Below are 21,094 nucleotides of genomic sequence, written 5' to 3'. Positions count from 1 at the left end.
CCAATAACTTAACCTTACGTAAAAGAGAAATCATGAAAGGGTTTTTTCCCCAGATACCAGGTGTAGGTCAGAGAATACTGAATATATTTTATATCACGCACAATGAAACATTTACAACTATCAAAAAATTTTAACTCACTGTTGAAAAGTAATGAGTAATAGAAGAAAAAATTTTTAATTAACAGGTTCTCATTTTTATTAAAGACAAAATGGAATAATCCACATATTCATTTTGTGGTTTTACCAGCATTCAGTAAACAAAAATCAAAAATAAGTTCTTTACTACAACGTACTCCTTTTTTTTTTTTAATTGGGGTATAATTGCTTTACAATATTGTGTTAGTTTCCGTTGTACAATGAAGAGAACCAGCTGTATGTATACATATATCCCCTCCCTCTTGGACCTCCCTCCCACCCCCCTCAATCCTATCTATCTAGGTCATCACAGAGCACCAAGCTGAGCTCCCTACGCTATACAGCAGGTTCCCACTAGCTATCTGTTTTACACATGGCAGTGGACATATGTCAATCTCAATCTCCCAATTCATCCCCCATCTCCGTCTGAGTCTACACGTCCATTCCCTACGTCTGCATCTCTATTCCCACTCTGCAAATAGGTTCATCTGCACCATTTTTCTAGATTCCAAATATACGCGTTAATATACGATATTTGTTTTTCTCTTTCTGACTTACTTCACTCTGTATGACAGTCTCTAGGTCCATCCACGTCTCTACAAATATGCTACAATGTACTACTTTTTCGCATTTACATACAGTAAACTACACTGCTCCTATCTCTTTTAGATAATTGGTTAATTGAACAGAAAAAATTACAAAATACAAAACAAAATCTTACCTTTCTTATTTTCTTCATTCCCCGATGATAGTTTAAGTTTATCAAGTGCTTGTTTTAGGGAGGCAGATATTTTTAATTCCAAATTTGTCATTGGTTCATCCGGGCTGGAGAATTTGGAAACTTTATTACCATTACTGATGTACCAAAATATTTCTTTGTACTAAAAATATACTTAAGGCTCTACTTACGATACGCCAAATGCCTTGTCAATCAAGGTTTTCTCTTTAAAAAGTATTTTACACAATAACTGCTATTAATACAGCTACATTTCTAAGTCTTAGCAGAAAAAGTTCTGATATTAAATATCAAATAATCATGCTATTGTCAACACATTAAATTATTAATCAGTAGGGCTAATGGGAAGGAAGTAAAGAGTAAGAATACAAATTTGTTAAGATGAGCAACTCCAAGGAAGGGACTGCGAAGTACCTTTACATTCCATGCCTAAGCAAAACACTGAGCATGTAATAGGCAATAAACAGGTACTAAGTGAATCCATATCCCTACTGGTAGAGATAGTTCACTTTATGTGGACACTAGTATATGCATCTATAAATTCAGATACGGTTATGTCACAAGGCAGTTTTAGTAGGGTTAAAAAAACAGTAACAACAATGTCCCCTAACATTTCACAATGGTTTAGTGTTATATGTACAATCTGGTTAAGGCACTCAATATGTATTAAGAATATTAATAAATGTAACAATAAAACTGAAAATCCTAGGTTATTCATTCTACATCCTTAATGAAAAACCTACTGATATAGGAGGCACTAACAAAGTACACAAAAACCTATATCCTCTGTCTCTACAATACTATCTAATGAATTTACGATAAAATATTTAATTTCTCTCACTTTCTCTTAAGTGAAATTAGTAGCCCATAATTTTAAAAAAAATTAACTCATCCTGTCAATTATAGTAGACTCCACTATAATATTTAATAATGAGCCATGCCAAAATTCTTGGCTTTTTCTGACATTTTTTTTCCCATTGGCAAATCAGCCTGTAAGGCATTTGATAAAATTTCTCATGGTATGAGTAAGCTGGATATAGAATAAAATCATCCTAAGTAGTTTGGTTTAAAAGACAAAATAAACATGAGAAAGTCTCTTTGGGTTCTTATCTTGGTCGGGTATAATTCAAGATGCTATAAATTTATTTACATAAGATCAATAAAGCAGAAGCTGGGAAAATCATGAGTCCACAGTGTGAATAAAAATATCAACAAAGGCCATGTTCGAGGCCAAAAACCATCTGTTTTTTTAAGTCCTGTATTTTGGTTCTAAAACAATTCAATACTCAAGTGCAATATGAAGACGACCTGGTGTACCCAACATGCATGTGTGGGATTGTAAAATAGTCTCTAGTGGATCAGGAGGTGAGTATGAAGTACCTGTGTAATTCTACTGCAAAATGACCAAAAGCTATTTTAAAAGTACTTTAACAAATATGCCATGTAAATTGAATACATTAAAAATTGATCAGTAATGAGACTAACAGTTTTTAGGCAAACTGTTAAAAGATGAGTGACTAGGCTTGTTCTAAGTGGCAAAATATGGACAAATGAAAGAAACAGAATTTGACTCAATACAAGGAAAAGTTAAATACTGAGTTAGTAACATTAAAATGAATTGCTTTAAAATAGAAGTAAGTTCTTCTTCAATAGAATTATTTGAAAGGAAATTAAATATTTTTCTATCAAGAATGTTCTAGAAATTATTTAAGAAACAGTGGTAGATTGGAAAGGAAAGCCTCTAAGTTCTTTTTCAACTCAAACTGATTCCCTGACAAGGCCGATTCTTTTACAGAACTCCACTATGCCACCGTGAAAAAGATACACACCAAGGCACAAGAAAGATGTATGGCTCCCCCGCCCTTAGCATAACTGAGTACACAGTGAACAAATCTGTACTGCAGTTCTACTGTGTATATGCCCTCAAGGGAATAGAAATGAAAGGCATTATCTAAGAGAAAACCAAATGGTTCAAAAGTGGGTGAACTACACAGTAGCTGCAAATGATATTACGCAAAATCAGAAGAGGAAATACCAGGAACAAATGCTATTATTCAAGTGCGACAAAAGTATACAACTGTATAAAGTATACCTTGGCCTTTTTATTGCTTCTATTGGTTTAGGGGCTTGAATGATATGCTCCTGAAATTTGGGTTTCAATTCAGATAGTTCTTTCTTCTCAGTAGTCTTGACTTCAGGTTTGACTGGCTCGGGTGGCTTCTCACTATTATGCCTTCCTTTCGTACAGCCCTGTTGGTGAGAGGTATTCATTCACTGAGAGTTAGCCTATCATCTACTTCACATGCCATGACAGAAATACTATTGTTCAATTCTTTATTAATAAATTCAAGGGCATGTTTTCTCCACTTTTAACACACTGACTTATTTTAAGAAACTAAAAATAGAACTCTAAACTTAATATATTTGTAAATGAGTTCTTACATGCGAATAATGCATTAAAAACAGGCCTTTAGGGCTTCCCTGGTGGCGCAGTGGTTGAGAGTCCGCCTGCCGATGCAGGGGACATGGGTTCGTGCCCCGGTCTGGGAAGATCCCACATGCCGCGGAGCAGCTGGGTCCGTGAGCCATGGCTACTGGGCCTGCGCGTCCGGAGCCTGTGCTCCGCAACGGAAGAGGCTACAGCCAGTGAGAGGCCCGCATACCGCCAAAAAACAACAACAACAACAAAAAAACCCAGGCCTTTAAATTACACTTAATAAATATCTACTATACTTATTCTATAAAGGTGCAGCATAAACTTGTTTACAGAAAACAAATTCTGGAGATCTCACACAGAGAATTCTAAAAGTTATTTATATAAAAGGGCCCCAATTTGAGTCTCAGTTCTCCTACTACCTACCTATATAACCTCGAGCAAGTTAGTTAATCTTTTTTTTTTTGAAACCACCAGTTAAAACTTTATTTCTTTCTAAATCACAAAGAATAAGGCATAAACATTTTACAGAGAAATTAAGTTTAAATGTTTTACTTCTATTAACAACAAGGGTAGTTGATTTCAACAGATCTCAAATTCCAAGAGTTCATATATAGAGAGAGACATACATGGCTCCAAAAACTTTATGACTTTATTATTTTTAAAATTATTTTTAATTACTTATTTTTTAATTGGAGTATAGTTGCTTTACAATACTGTATTAGTTTACACTGTACAGCAAAGTAAGTCAGCTATACATAGACATATAATCCCTCTTTTTTGAATTTCCTTCTCATTTAGGTCACCACAGAGCACTGAATAGAGTTCCCTGTGATATACAGGTTCTCATTAGTTATCTATTTTATACATAGTATCAATAGTGTATATATGTCAATCCCAATCTCCCAATTCATCCCATCCCCCCTCTTTCCCCCTTGGTAACCATTCGTTTGTTCTCTATGTTTGTGTGTCTATTTCTGCTTTGTAAATAAAATCATCTATACCAATTTTTTGAGATTCCACATATATGCATTAATATATGATATTTGTTTTTCTTACTTCACTCTGTATGACAGTCTCTAAGTCTATCCATGTCTCTACAAATGACCCAATTTTGTTCCTTTTTATGGCTGAGTAATATTCCATTGTATATATGTACCACATCTTCTTTATCCATTCCTCTGTTGATGGACATTTAGGTTGCTTCCATGTCCTGGCTATTGTACATAGTGCTGCAAGGAACACTGGGGTACATGTGTCTTTTTGAATTATGGCTTTCTAAAGTCAGTTTCCTCATCAGTAAAATGGAGGCAATGGCATTCAGATCTTTTTTGAGAGGATTAAATAAAACAATAGAATACTTCCCATATCTGGCAGGTGGTAAACATTCAATAAATGCTAGCTACCTTTTCTATATTCCATTGAGTTATACATACATTTTAACATCCCTGAAATCATAAGGTAAATCGTACATCATTTAATTAACAACTTTAGATTTCTTTCTTAAGGGTACACAAAATAACAATGCATCTCTATGGTATCTTAGATATGATAAAAATTTACTGTTCCTAACTGAAAATGCTTTAGATTGTTGCGTTCCTTCTTTTTGATGGTCTTTTAAGACTACTAACATCAAACAACAAGAACCTACTGTATAGCACAGAGAACTATAATATCTTGTAATAACCTATAATGGAAAAGAATCTGAAAAAGAATAGGTATATATATAACTGAGTCACTGCTGTACATCTGAAACTAACACAACATTGTAAATCAACTATACTTCAATAAAAATAAATAAAAAGCTAGAGGAAAAATAATAAGCTGTAAGAAAAAATTCTAGGCTGTAATTTTGATGTATATAAAGGAACAAAGTACACTAGAAATAAAAAAAAAAAAAAGGTTGCTATCAAAAATAAACCTAGGGCTTCCCTGGTGGCACAGTGGTTGGGAGTCTGCCTGCCGATGCACGGGACGTGGGTTCGTGCCCTGGTCCGGGAGGATCCCACGTGGCGTGGAGCAGCTGGGCCCGTGAGCCGTGGCCGCTGAGCCTGCGCTCCGCAACGGGAGAGGCCACAACAGTGAGAGGCCCGCGTACCGCAAAAAGAAACAAACAAGCAAACAAAAAACTCTAAACTGACAAGTGGTTAATTAATATCTTGAAACTTTAATCTCAAAAACAGATAAATTCCTTATTTTAAATGCCATAGAAGGGAGGTGAGTAAAAGAAAGGTACTATCTGTGAGTTAACAGGGACTAGTCAATAGATGTCCAAAATCAGACTCCTCAACTCTGGAGCTCCCCATAATATGTACTTTTTGGGAGATAATCTAGGGGAAAAGAAACCCATTAATACTTACTGCAATGCTTAAAAAATCAGAAAAATCAGTTGTTCTTCTCTTACAGCAAGACCAACCCTAAGAAACATAAGAGGGAAAAAAAAATGAAAACCCTATTTGTATGAGAACCACAACCCACTAAAACACTATTTGGATTTATCTCCTTGAATCCCGAAGTAACCTGTATACACAACATAGTTTTATAGTTTTTAAGTGTTATAAATAATTCACCTAATCAAGTGAAATGATCAGTTTTTGACTTAAAAAGTGAATTAACCAATATTAAAAGTGATTTGTGCTGTGACCCATCATGAAAGGAAGCACCTTGAAATATGGAAACAGAAATTGCTCGTTTTCAAGAATAGTACTTGATTTTTAGAAGAAAAGCAATCTATAATTTCTAAAAACTATTTTAAAGGATCTAGGGAGTAAGTGAAGTGCATTACTTTAAAAATCCATTAAGCAAGAGATAATAGTTATAATAATTCAGTTTCTAAACAAACTCAGCATAGTTGTTCCTCAACAATAAGCATTCTATTTTCAGAAAAACATTAATTCATGTAGTAGCTTAAGCACTGTTAGATCTTTCAAGGTTAAATGATCTTTTCAGCTAGAAGCATACAAATACAGAAACTGTAATGCCGTATGAGATTTCTGAACGAAGTATCAAGCAGCTAAACAATAAATGGTTTTAAGTTATCACCTATAATTCCAATGTAGTACAAAGAATAAGGAAATAAAAATGCAGCAGTCTCAAAGCTTGGGATGTCTCAAATTCGGACTAAGAGTCAGCTTTGCACATATCCACCTGGGCCTCACTGTTTTTCTCAATGTATGCATGAAGAATTTGGTAGTGACTTTTTTCACAATATGCCCTTGAAGTTTTTTAAAAGGAAAATGTTAAATATTCTACAATTCATATTTTCCTTTATTCTGAAATTTAATTTTCTTTTACTCTGAACTGAAATATAGATCAAAAAGTACTAATTATTACAAAATTAAATATAAGGTTTAACTAATATAGATAATATTGTCACCAGTAAAGTTATTCTATATGAAAAAAGTTTTACTGTCTCAATTCTATATGAAGAATTAGGTATTCTGGGAATATTGGGATACATACATGACATAGATTGTTCCCAACTGCCGATCTGAGATCTATGGTAGTCCTCAGTAAAATGTGAAAAGGTAATTAAAGTATGTAAGCATAAGGTTGCAAACTGTCTTTTCTTAAGGACTGCTCTTTTCCCTGAATATGCCTTTTCTAATTTAAATATTAAAATGTTTTTTTTTTTCTGTTAATGCAATGTTTAACTTCTCACTTGATTAAATAGAAAACTGACAACAGTAGACACCATACTGATTTATGTATTTTGCCTGAAATCTACAGGGCTGTGGAATTCAGTAGGCTTGGAAAATCTAAGTCTTCATATGTTTATAGAGACAATAATAAAGAGTAGAATCGGAGTAGGGAAACAAAAACACTTCAAAGTAAAATCAGTAACTTTAATTAATCAGTGTAATTAACAGTTGGGTAGTAAAAAGAGGAGCAACGGACTAAATGACTAGAAAGTTAGTGATATCATTACTAGCAGCAGCAAACTTGAAAGGCAGGCTATTTTTGGAATAAGGGGTCACTTCAGAACTCGTCTGTGCTTGCCAATGACACAGATAAATGAAAATATGTTGTATAAGTCACTGGCATAGAGGTGACAAGAATAAATTAAGGACAAGAATGAATGAGCTGAATGAGAGAAAACAGGAAGCCAAATCTGAGAAGTGAAGTATGCCCATGGTTAGGAGACAGGAGGAAAACATCACAGGAAAACAAAGTAAAACAAGAAAAGCAAACACAGAATAAATGGCAATTTAGGAAAGATAAAATCCCCTCACCCCCAGCAAAAATAAGTATTCCCACAGAGCCACAGTTTCCATCCCCATAAAAGCTTGTAAAGAGGCTAAAAAGATGTAAGGAAGAGTCAGATCATAATTTGCCCTACTGAACGTTTGTTCTGTTTTTCTCACTCAGAACTAACCATATTAACATAAACTTGCTATCTGCTTGTACCATTGTTTATATGTAGCTAACAGTTAAAAACCAGTAAGGTCCAACTACTCCCTGAAAGGTAAAATTAGAAATTCTAAGGGCATCGATAATATATAAACACATAGGACTGTTTATGTTCCTAAGAATACCTAAAACCATGGCAGCCACACTGCAACAGTTTCTTTTGAGATATACAAGGGAAAATGTACCACATTATCATCAATTTTAAAAGATCAATAAACCCAACACAAAAAAACCTGATCAAACAATATTCTATTATTTCTCTAAATCTACAGAACATCAAGGAAAACAGGTGGCATCTCTTTTCTGTACAGTATTACTCTAAACTTTCATGTCTGTCCCAAGAGTGGCACTGTTTAGTATTTATAATAATGTTCCCTAAAATTCAGAGCTGCTCTTATTAAACAGCACCTGCCTGATATATTGAAAGATTAAGAAGTGTTATGGCTTCTACAATTGCTTTCATTTCCCCTCAAAGTGAAGAAATGAGGGGCACTGAAAGTGAGAACTGGGATAAAAGTAACGATTTTATAACTGGAAAAGCCCTTAAGATCACCATCTACTGTCCTCTTTGCCTTTAGTGGAGCACTTGCTCAAAGCACCCCAAAATGGTCATTAAGAAAGCAGAGAGTCACAAGCTGAGGAAAAAAAAAATGAGAAATTCAAGATTTAGTATTATACCTCTGAGTTTACTATACAAATGTGAAAAGACTGAAATGTATCAAGTTCCTACCTTTAATGCATCATGAAAGACTGGAACGCCTGGGTGGTATGTGCAAGCGTCTGGTCAAAAACAAAAGAAAAAAAAAAACTTTATAATGAAGAAAAATCATCATTTCCTTCAGTGTTAACATATAATCCTTTTTCCATATGCAGGTAATACTCTTCTTTTCCTTAAAAATTCAGTAATGCTCGAATTTGATGCATGACACACAGTGCTTAATATAACATTGTATTAAAATAGTAAAGGTTAAAATTTTCATTTGCGTAAGAAAGCTATAAATAAAAACACAAATAGTTCAAGTATAACAAATTATATTTTGTATTCCTCTAATCTTCGTTGTAAAATTTTTTAGTACCCGAACTTCAAGTTCTAAATTTTGACCATCATATTCGGTTTTTACAAAAATACTATCAAATTTAAATGTTCTTATGTGCATCGATCCATAAAGGTTGCCCAAGGGATTACCTAAAAAGATATTTTGGAAGAAAAGGTTCAAATTTTAAAAAACTGATACAATATCTAATTGCTAATTTAATTTTCCTACACAGGTGTCAATTCCTAGATATAAACCTCATTAAAAAGAAGTTTAAATTCTACAATCTATTTTCAGGCTTGTCAATGATTGTTAGTCTATTATTTCCCTACCCCTTCCCCATTATACCACCAAGTTTTACTTAACTCTTATGAAAATGGACTTATTATAGTCTGCAATATATAGAATTACATTTAAAAAAACAAAACAACAGATAATAGACACACATTCCCTAGCTAGATAGCACCATGAGCTCAGAAAAAGCAGGTCAGCTCCAGACCTGTGCAATTTTCTTATAAGGCTACTTTGCTCAGACTTTCACGTCTGTTTAGCTCTCAATTGTCTACAACCTCTGATTCCTGGTGTCGCAAAATGATTAATTTCTGGTACTTTTCTCCCTATCACTGTATTAAGTCAGTATGTTTTCCTTCGTTACTACCTAGAGACCATTCTAGCTAATGAAGCAATTAAAGTGTCAGGTATTTTCATGGTACAGAAAGTAAGCCCAGTTTAGGAAGATGCTATTAATTAAGGGTAGTAGTGGGGCTGAGGGCTGAAAAAGGAGATTCAAAGTAAAAATGAATATGCAGAGGAATATGAAGTTGAGAGGGGAATCAAAGTAGAGAACAGGTAGAATATTTTCAAATATCAAATTTACATACAGTCAGAGGCATAAAACACATGTCTGACACAGTAAGAGGCATGATCATAATAATGGACAGTTCTGGCAGAATGGCAGCAGGAGTGAGTCAGGTCTTAACCATACAACTAGTATAAACAAAATTTGAAAATCACTGCTAAATAACAAGCAGATGGACATTTTCATCTTTAGTGTTTCTTTTCTTTTTAAATCAGGTTTGCCAGTTTTGCCCAAAGTAATATTATGGGCAAGAAGCTACAACACAGTAGCGATTAAGAGCCAAGGGCTTTTAACACTGAGTCCGACACTGGCTCAAATTCTGCCTCTGCCTCTTGCAGCTGTTTCAGTTTCCTCACACGTGTGGATTGAATAAAATATTGTTTGTGAAGAGGTGTTTCTTCCAGAATAGCTGTTTTTAACATACGCAAGTTACCATGTCTCTTTAAAACACTCATTTAACTTTTGTTTCAAATGAAAATGTCCTATCATCTTAGAAAGGAGTCTTCTTATTTTAGTCAATACACAAGGTCAAACCTCTCCCATCCTATAAAACTTTCTCCTAATCAAGTCCACAGTTTTCTATTAGCTCTTGTCCTTACTCCCTAGCCCCATTTTCCATCAACCAGTTACTTGGAGTATTTATTCTAAGTCTCTAATATAACCCCAATTTTGCTAAAGCGGATAAACTTTAAGCAACCTTAATGGAACTCTGCTGAATTTAATACGGTTGACGCTCAATGCTTGAGACTGTCTACTCCTCTGATTTTTCTGGCTTCCCCCATCTCTTTCCTGGGCACTGTACCATTTCACACACACAAAGCTGACTTCCAAAAAATTGGCTGTACCTCCCCTTAAAATTAGGCTGGTACATAACACCCTATAAATAAACACATTGTCCCATTCAACAAAGCATCAGTCTTCCCTTCAATATTAAAGTAAAATGTGTACAGACACTAAAGCAATTTACTTTTTACGCAGGCTACCAACAGTTAAGGGCTTTGAAACCCCTCATTCCTCGATGTTTTCAGCCACTTAAGTCTCACAATTTTCTACCTGAACTTCATATTAATATCATAAAAACGATTAAACTTATCTTTTTCCTCAGAATCCTACCAAAGATCTTATTTTAAATTATGTCCCCAATTCACCTGTGCACCAAGATAAACACTGAGACATCTCAAGAGGTGAAAAAGATTTTTTAAGTATCTATTTTAATCTTGTACACAATGAAGAACCATGTTGCTACCATGCTGAACTGTGCTTCTCTATTAAATGCGTATAACACTACACACTTCACAGAGTTGCTGTCAAGGTTAAATGAAATAACATAATAAAGTGATAGACCAATGTCTGGCATATAGAAAACATACAATAAATGCTAGTCGAATTGAGAAAGTGTTACAATGCTTACAACTTTCAAGGATTCAACTCACTTCTTTATCCCATTCACCTATCAAAATTCAAATCCACTGGTCAGGTTCTATTCTTCACCTAGTCTAATCACTAACTTTCACCTTACATCCTTAACTCTACACCTGGGTGCCATAGAGGACATTCAATCACTGTATCCTATAGACCGCATGGTACTAAATGGAAAGACCACTGCAAAAATACCCAACAAACAGGGCTACAAAGTAAAGGATGAGGAATGTATCTCCCATTTGGGCGGATGTATCAAAACTTAACAGCGTAAAAATACAAAATAATTTTCTTAACCAAGAACGTTTTAAAGAGTAAGGTTAAAACAAGTGAGTGGATCGAATGAATAAATCGACAGCAGGCTTTCAGACAAATACACTTCTATACTAATAGAAAGAGGCCGAACTTAAACGCTAGGATAACCCGCCCGGGTTAACGCTAGGATAAGGCCTTCCAGGCAATGTCGGTCTGCCTCTGACACACGGACCCAGCAAATCAACCGCAAAGCGAGCCCAGAGCTGGTTAACTTTTGATTCCTTTAAGAGACGCTGTGGGGGGGGGGGGGGCGAGGATAAACATGCTCTAAATTCCAGGCCAATTAGAGAGTGAGCGGACGACTTAGGCAAACACGTGCGCCCGAGGGGCCGTGGGTCCGTGGGTCCGGAAGCTGCAGCGGGAGGGGTTCAGACGTCGTTGCCTGGGCGCCCCCAGAGCGGTCCCGCGCCCTTGGGCGGTCAGGCGGGAGGGGAGGCCCGGGGCGGGGGGCAGAGCGGTGCCGGCTTGCGCGGAGACCCGGGATGCCCTCCGGCCCAAGGGCGTCCACGGGAGGAGGTGGAAGGGAGGGAGGGCCGGCGGCGCGCTTTTCTTACCATCGGAATTGGTCTCGGGATCGAAGCGCTGGCCGCAGCCTCGGTTGTAGCACAGCAGGGCCATTTTCTCTTCCCACCGCTCCGGGTCAGGGTCAAACGCCCAGAACCGCCAAACACTGCCTTTACAACTCCCCTGTCGCAACCACCCGTCTGCAGACTGGGGCGGCTGCCGGCTTCCGGAAACGGCCAGTTCCGCTTCACGAACCTTCGCGAATTTTCCGGTCGCGCAGGCGCACAGGCGATGGGAAGAGGCGGAGGAAGCGCGGCGGCCGGCCGCAGGGGGGGGCCCCTTTAGGTGGGACTACGATGGGTAGGGGGCCGGGGTCGGAGATGCAGCCAAGATATTTGCCGGAGAGAAACCTTAAAGGCTGGAAATGTAGGCATCCGGGGCACTGATGCGCTCTCTCCGGATCTCCTCACTCATTGGCTGCGGGTATCTCGCACAGCGAACGGACCGCCCCGCCCTCTCGGCCCCCGTAGCCAGTCATCCTGCTTCCTTGCGAGACTGAAATTACCCGTAAGAGCTTGGTCGATGTGTTTGCTCCTTAGCTGCCTGAGAGTGATTGTAGAGTCGTTCAGTATTTCCGAATCCTCTTCCTGGAACGTGGTTGCTTAATAAATGATGAGGGGGATGGTGGACGAATCTCCCTCTGTGCCTCCACTGGCCTGATCTCAGAAGCATTGAAGAAGTGTAGGCATCGGGAGCAGTTTCGGTAACGAAGTAATTGAGGTCAAATCACATTGAAAATACAAAGCACTTGAAAATTAGAATATCAAGGAGAAATGTTGCTCAATTACAGCGCTAAAGTGGTCACTATTGCTCTAAGACGCTGGGGTAATTGTTATTGTTTCGTGTTAGCTTCCATTTAATCATTTTGCGATGCTGAATTCTCCAATCCTGGATCATCTGGTAAGATTCTATCAAGAGCATCTTAAAAAGTGTAGTGATACATTAATGGGCACACGCAAACAACCCTAGTTCCAACTTGTATGTTTACCAGACTTGGTGTGTTTGAAATAAAAGCAAATGCTTCTTGATAACAGGTATACTGAACAAAATGGGAATATCAGTATTTGTCAAGTAGAAGTAAAAAGCTATACAATATTTCTAACGATCCCAAGTCTGTTCATGAGAAATGAGTTCAGTCCTCCCACCCCAATGAAGAAGACTTTTCATTTTCCATATTCGTTCCTCCATACCTAGAAGTATTAAATTTCTATGTAGTCATTCTAACATAGATATGTACAATGTTGTATTCTCCTTTATTTTACCTAAGGAGTATTTTTCTGTTTTGTTTCATAATCATATTATGAATGATGAGGTAGATTTCTGATGAATAAATTCACTATAACCATTCTTCATTTAATCTCACCAACTTTATTATACAATAAGCTTCAGTGATAAACTTATTGTATGCTGTTTTTCTTATTTTAGATTTTTGAGAAGTAGCAGTAAGGTGTATGAACTGAAAAAACAAAACAAAACACAACCCTACAATATAAGAGCTGTGAGTTGAGTTTTATTCTGAGTATTATAGAGGACTTACGCCCAGAGCAGCTCTGAGGAACTGCTCTGAAGAAGTAGGGGGAGGAGCCAGTGTGTGTGTGTATGTCTGTGTGTGTGTGTATGATTTTGGATAGGGAATACATGCAGTCAAGCACACATCTTAATAAAAGGTTATCGCTAGCCAGGAGGAACAAGTATCTCAGTTAATGATTTTAGTGCCTTTTTTTTTTTCATGTAAGGGAAGATGCAAGATTTTGGTTTCATTAAAATTCTTCCTGAGATATCTAACTATCTAGAGGACCTATTTTGCCAAAGCACAGAGTGCCTCATCCTGTTCTTCCTCTTTAATTCCTTTCAGGGTGTACTGCTGGTCCGTGACTACAGTGGCTAATGACTTGATCCTTGTAGAAGTGAATGGTGTGTGACATTCTTTGTTTTGCAAGGGCTTAAGCCTTTTAAAATAATTTTGGGACTTTAAAGGTATATACTGTCAATTGTTTCCAAAAAAGTGGTATTAATTTGCTTTTTCACCAGCCATGGATGTGAGGAGGAGCGATGAAGAGGTTTAAAAAGTTGGTTGTGGCCAAATCCACTTTCTGAGTAGCCTAGCATTATCATAACATTGCACTGTTTATCAGTAAGCTAACTCATTTAAATGGCTTTAATGTTTATTGTCAGTTTTTTTCAACTATAGCATTTTACAATCAGAAAATAATAAATGCTTATAATAGATAATTTGAAAATATAGAAATGTATGAAAAATAAATCAACAATAATTCTACTTCTCAGCAATAAGTATTGAGATCACTAAAATAACTGATAAAATTATTTCCAGTGGTTCCCCCCTCCCCCCAGGCAAGTATTGGTATGAATGTTAAAAAAAAAAAAACAGAACTGGAGTCATAGTGTCTACAGAAGTTTAAATTATTCTTAGTAAGAAAAGAAAGTATAGAGACAGTGCATTCCACTTCACCCCCAACACTTCATGTCCATTCCCACACTCCAGTGCTGACTACCAGGAACTGTTCAAGAAACTTTGTGGTGGTAACACACATAATTTATATAGCCTTTAAATCCAGCTCCCACCTCCCTACCCCCCAACACACACGAACTATTACATAGTATCTTGAGATTTTTCCCATGCTATGAAAGCAGTGCTGTAGAATAGCTGAAAGTGGGAAGTGGACCTTTGGAGTCAGACTGGGATTCAAATCTGAGCTCTGCAATATAGTGCCTAAAAGACTTTAATCATTTCAGGAAATCTGTCTAGACTTCAATTTTCTCTTCTGTCAAATGTAAATCATAATAATTCTTTAGAGATCATGTAAATGTTGTTAGTGTTAAAAGCATGGAAATCAATCAAAGTGTGGAAATCACTTGTAAAGCTCTTTAGTGCATTGCCTTGTGCATGGTAGGTGCTCAATAAATGAAAACTATTTTTACTTTGAAATGTTCTACAGAAATAGCATGACCAAATGGTATTCAATCCTACTGCCACAAATACCAATATTTTCTTAGATGACATAGGCATTCTTTGTTGTTGCACATAGATGTGGCTTCCAATATTTTTCTTTTGTAAATAATAATATGATTAACATCCTTATATACAAATATTTGTATCTCCTTTTTTCTCAGCTTAGATCCTTGAAAGTGGAATTTCTATGTAAAATAATATGAACAAATTTAAGATGAAATATACACCTATGCTACTTTCCAGATAGATTATACAAATTTACACTCCCAACAGCAATAGATGAAAGTCCTAGGTTCAGAGCATCCTTCCAGCCTTAAATACTGTAACTTCTAATAATTTTGCTTTCTTTTGTTTTGTGAATTCACTCCTCATATCCTTTGCTCATTTATCTTTTGGAGAACTAAAGATTTTTATTTTGGTTTTGAATAGATTTTTATAATTTTAAAATATTAAAATAGACATTTTTGAAATATTTATTTCATAGTTGACCTTTCTTATTTATCATTTTTTGATAGTAGAGCAATGTTTAATTTTTATGCAATCAAATTTATGCATATTTTCCTTTGTGTTTTTTTTTTCCCAGTGCTTTTATACTTAGGACCGTTGAATCAACTACTCCCGTAATACTGTGTATGCACACACATGTATACCTACTCTGGTTTATTTCTGGGCTTTCTATTCAATTCTATTAAATTATTATCTGCTCTGTTTCACTTATTATTTCACCTGTTTTCCTTAATTTTATTTGTTCTTTTTTCTTTTTTTAAGGTTAAAAGCCTTAATTTCTTTTTTTCCCCTTGTTCACAGATGAAATAATTTAAGGCTATAAATTTGCCCTTGCATACTTTAGCTCCATTTCATAAATTATGTAGTCTTATCATTCTGCTATTTTACTGAATAGCCTAAAGTTGTGGTTATGTATATATTTTCATATCACATATCACAAGAATCTGAGGACTAGATATTTAAGTATTTGAAATTTGCAGTGGTAACATAGCTTTTAAATATTATAACATACACATTTTATACAAAAGATTAGATGGTAACAATATGAATACCAATTTTGTTGGAGCACAACATCATGGCACAAACTGTTCTTATCAGATTAAGAAATTTATGAAGCAGAAATGTACTTGGGCTTAGTTATGGTGCACGTACAATTTTATTTACTTATGCTGTGATGGTGTAAGAATTACATTAGAAATCTGATCGTCAAAATTTGCAAATATTTTTTACATGGAATAACAACTGAATTCTTTTTTGTGGTGAAGCCTATGTTGAATCAAAAAGAAAGAAAGAAAAAAAAGACCTAATCATAGCAGTACCTGTTTTTCTTTTTGCTTCCCTGCATCAATCACATTTTTAGAAATGTCCTGAATTTATTTCACTACTTTGTAAACCAGTATCAATGCCCTACAATAGTGTTGCATATTTTGTAAGTGATTCTTCCAAAATTTGGTTAGTTTTTTTCAAAATAAGCTGAACATCTTTAACAGAAACAGTTTATAAATTTGGATTACCAGAAACCCTTCAGCTTTTGAAGTCCTTTGAAAATTGCAATTTAAAAAAACAAAGATTACAAACAAGAATACATTGAAATTTATCCCTACAAAACAAAGGAGGAAATAAAATATAAATAATCAGAGAAACTAGAAATGATAATTTTGTATATTAAAAAACATAGGTTTATGTTTATACTCTTCAGCATGTGTGAGCTTTGTGAAGAATACAACTTTTCATAGTGTTACCCATATTTGAATTTCCATATAGACTGCAATCCTGATGGAAATAATTTATTAAATTCTCATATCAAATTTGGAAAGTACTTTTTCTTATAATAAATTCTTACTTATTTGTTTTTACTGTTTAAATTCCCACCTAAGAGGGTGTCCTTATTAGTTTCAACAGCATCATAAAATGAGAGGTGAGAATTGTACATGTTTTGTGCCCCACCTCACATTCTCTTGGCCCATCATTTTACTCTACTCATTGTGGATATAACCTAATGTCTCATTTCAAATGAATCACATACTTTTCGTTCTCTATTCCCAGATTTCTCTGGTGCTAGTATGTATTATAAAATGTCCAAGAGAATCCAGTCAGCCCTTCTGATGCTTACCAAACCTGAAAGTGGTAGGAATAAACATGTAATGGTGCAGCCCTGACCAAGTGTTGGATGGGGACTAGTGGGTAAGTGCACCTGAGTCTGTGTCTCAAGTGGACAAATCTGAAATGTATCCTATGAGGCTTCTTAGAGGGATTGAGGCCAACTATTTACTGCAATAATCATACTGCTCAATAAGATATCCTAGGATTCAATTTTCTTTCTCTCCTTCTCTTTGCAGTTTCCCACTCCTCCTCTTTGAGGTGACTTCCTAAAATAGACTGTCTATTAATAAGCTTTTGTCTCCAGCTCTGCTTTTGGAGAGGACCCATACTGAAACAAATTGAAATATGTTGAAATGTGTGCATTCTCACTGAATACCTTTTCTTAAAAAAATTAAACCTTCAAAAAATGAAATTCATCATATCTCAGAATTTTATGGACTACATGCTCTATTAATAGAAAAAGAAAAGATAATTTTACAGGCTGTAAGTTTGAAGATGTTGTCAATTAGGAAGAATGATTTCCTTGTGCAATAATTGCTGGCATTTCCATCAAATTACAGTTTTACATTACATCATCTAAAATGCAAGCCTTTCCAAACAATTTCAATTTTCATTAAACTTTGACAACTTAGATGATGCATGTGAGCGCTAAATGACTTATTTTGCTTAGATTTGAATAAACTAATCAAAATTGTAAAATTTGTTGCTAAGTCATTTATTTGTAGCCATCTTTTATGTCATCTTATAAATACAGAAATATGTCATCTTATTAATACAGAAATAATCACGAAGACTTACAGTTTCTAAGTTCAAAAATTTTATATGCATGGTCCTAATATTGGAGTATTCTAGACTACATTTTTTTCCAAGAAGAAATCCCAGTTTAGAGATAGTTTCTTTTATATCTTCCTTGCTTCAAAATTAGAAACTTTTATGCAGTTTGTTATAGTATATAACAAAGATGTTTTCAAAGAACATCAAGACAAACAAATCCACTTTATATATCTAACTAAAATGTAAAATCCTTGAAAGCAGAGCTTTTTGTCTATTTATTCACTACCATATCCTGAATGCTTAGAACAATGACGGACACAAGATATGCACTCAGTATATATATATATATATATATATATTTTCTTTTTTTTGAATTTAATTTATTTTTTTATACAGCAGGTCCTTATTAGGCATCAATTTTATACACATCAGTGTATACATGTCAATCCCAATCGCCCAATCCAGCACACCCCCATCCCCACCTCCCCCACCGCTTTCCCTCCTTGGTGTCCATACGTTTGTTCTCTACATCTGTGTCTCAATTTCTGCCCTGCAAACCAGTTCATCTGTCCCATTTTTCTAGGTTCCACATGTATGCGTTAATATACGATATTTGTTTTTCTCTTTCTGACTTACTTCACTCTCTATGACAGTCTCTAGATTCATCCATGTCTCTAAAAATGACCCAACTTTGTTCCTTTTTATGGCTGGCACTCAGTATATATTTATTAAATAAATTGAATGAATGAACTGATATGTACTCAGTAGAAAGGAGCTAAAAGGTGGTAAATTCATAATTAATTTGTAGCTGATGTTTTTCTTTAGTTTGTAGAATTTGGAGCAAAATTGAACAAATTTAAATATAGAAATTAATTTAGAGATATTTATATTACAATTAACAAAACAAAATTAGACTCCAGAAAATATATAAATTAAAAAGTCCATGTAAATTGAAAAGTCAGTTTGCATGAAGGCAGAAGAAGGAATACTTTTAAATGTTAAGGGTTAAGTTGAAATTTATTATTTTTTAAAAGATAAAGTAACTTTTTAAAAAACCAAGTTGAAATTTATTATTATTTTTAAAGACTATGGATAATTACAGGTTCAGTAAGTATTGCAAAGCTTAAACATTGTTATAAAGTATAAATTTTTTCCACAAGATGGCAGCAAATATTTATTTTAGAATAATTAGACAACCTCTGCCATCATACAAAATGATGTACATCTTTAAAAGCTATAATGTATAAGGAATGTGGGGCATATTTTCTCTTATTCCTTGGAGGTACCACTTCATCAGGAAGGTTTTCTCATTGGTGGCTAGAGTTTCTGTGATTCCTTATACTTGCCTCCTTTCTTTTAAATGCTCCACCTCCATTTCACTTTTCATATACTTCCAGATTAACCTTAAATTACAAATCTGAACATGTCACTCATTAACTAAAAAAAAAAAAAATCAATAATTCCCTAAACCATACAAAATAAAGAATAATTCTTTTAGTTTATTCACTCAATCAACTCAGTAGCTATATTCTATTTACAAAGCACTATGATAGGCCCTAGGAGAATAAACAAGATAATACATGGAGCTTTCCAGTTTGGGAATTACAAATATGTAAAGATATAGGAGATTGGTTCAAGATGGTGGAGTAGAAGGATGTGCGATCACTCACTCTTGCGAAAGCACCAAAATCACAACTAACTGCTGAACAATCATCAACAGGAAGACACTGGAACTCACCAAAAAAGATACTCCACATCCAAAGACAAAGGAGAAGCCAAAATGAGATGGTAGGAGGGGCTCAATCACAATAAAGTCAAATCCCATAACTGCTGGGTGGGTGACTCACAAACTGGAGAACACTTGCACCACAGAAGTCCACCCACTAGAGTGAAGGTTCTGAGCCCCACGTGAGGCTTCCCAACCTGGGGATCTGGCAACAGGAGGAGGAATTCCCAGATTATCAGACTTTGAAGCCTAGCATGATTTGATTGCAGGACTTCAATAGGACTGGGGGAAACAGAGACTCCACTCTTGGAGGGCACACACAAAGTAGTGTGTGCATCGGGACCCAGTGGAAGGAACAGTGACCCCGTAGGACACTGAACCAGACCTATCTTCTAGTGTTGGAGGGTCTCCTGCAGAGGCAGGGGGTGGCTGTGTCTCACCATGAGGACAAGCACACTGACAGCAGAAGTTATGAGAAGGACTCCTTGGCGTGAGCCCTCCCAGAGTCTGCCATTAGCTCCACCAAAGAGCCAGGTAGGCTCCAGTGTTGGGTTACCTCAGGCCAAACAACCAACAGGGATGGACTTAGCCCCACACATCAGCAGACAAGCAGATTAAAGTTTTACTAAGCTCTGCCCACCAGAGCAACACCCAGCTCTACCCACCACCAGTCCCTCCCATCAGGAAACTTGCACAAGCCTCTTGGATAGCCTCATCCACCAGAGGGCAGAAAGCAGAAGCAAGAATAACTACAGTCCTGGAGGCTGTGGAACCAAAACCACATTCACAGAAAGATAGACAAGATGAAAGGCAGAGGACTATGTATCAGATGAAGGAACAAGATAAATCCCCAGAAAAACAACTAAATGAAGTGGAGATAGGCAACATTCCAGAAAAAGAATTCAGAATAATGCTAGTGAAGATGATACGGAACATTGGAAAAAGAATGGAGGCAAAGATTCAGAAGATGCAAGAACTGTTTAACAGAGACCTAAAAGAATTAAAGAACAAACACCTAGAAGAATTAAAAAACAAACAAACAGAGATGAACAATACAATAACTGAAATGAAAACTATACTAGAAGTAATCAGAAGCAGAATAACTGAGGCAGAAGAACAGATAAGTGACCTGGAAGACAGAATGGTGGAATTCACTGCCACAGAACTGAATAAAGAAAAAAGAATGAAAAGAAATGAAGACAGCATAAGATACCTCTTAGGCAACATTAAACGCAACAACATTTGCATTATAAGGGTCCCAGAAGAAGAAGAGAGAGAGAAAGGACCCGAGAAAATATTTGAAGAGATTATAGTCAAAAACTTCCCTAAAATGGGAAAGGAAATAGCCACCCAAGTCCAAGAAGTGCAGAGAGTCCCAGACAGGATAAACCCAAGGAGAAACACGTCACGACACATAGTAATCAAATTGACAAATATTAAAAACAAAGAAAAATTATTGAAAGCAACAAGGGAAAAATGACAAATAGCATACAAGGGAACTCCCATAACGTTAACAGCTGACTTCTCAGCAGAAACTCTACAAGCCAGAAGGGAGTGGCATGATATATTTAAAGTGATGACAGGGAAGAAGCTACAATCAAGATTACT

The 21,094-nt window shown here is 35.9% G+C and overlaps 1 protein-coding gene across 3 annotated transcripts in view; it reads right to left on the bottom strand.

The window, feature by feature from the left end:
- The window catches only part of CHORDC1 (cysteine and histidine rich domain containing 1), a 42,686-nt gene extending 30,593 nt beyond the window's left edge, over positions 1 to 12,093 (bottom strand). For 2 of the 3 annotated variants that reach the window (XR_009520366.1, XM_060018118.1), the window contains exons 1-5: positions 11,897 to 12,093; positions 8,446 to 8,495; positions 5,666 to 5,722; positions 2,964 to 3,121; positions 857 to 960 (exon numbers count right to left, since the gene is read on the bottom strand). Coding sequence is in view for 2 of the 3 variants with exons in the window: in XM_060018118.1 (XP_059874101.1) it covers positions 857 to 960; positions 2,964 to 3,121; positions 5,666 to 5,722; positions 8,446 to 8,495; positions 11,897 to 11,960 (433 nt within the window). In the remaining variant the exon portion in view is untranslated. The remainder of the gene's footprint in view (positions 1 to 856; positions 961 to 2,963; positions 3,122 to 5,665; positions 5,723 to 8,445; positions 8,496 to 11,896) is intronic. The other variant, XM_060018117.1, reaches the window with a different exon arrangement.
- Positions 12,094 to 21,094: the final 9,001 nt, after the last annotated feature.

This window comes from Delphinus delphis, chromosome 8 (genome assembly GCF_949987515.2).
Source record: "Delphinus delphis chromosome 8, mDelDel1.2, whole genome shotgun sequence".
Taxonomy (NCBI): Eukaryota; Metazoa; Chordata; class Mammalia; order Artiodactyla; family Delphinidae; genus Delphinus; species Delphinus delphis.
Note: the sequence above shows the minus strand (reverse complement) of the source record. Positions and strands in the feature narration are given on the sequence as shown.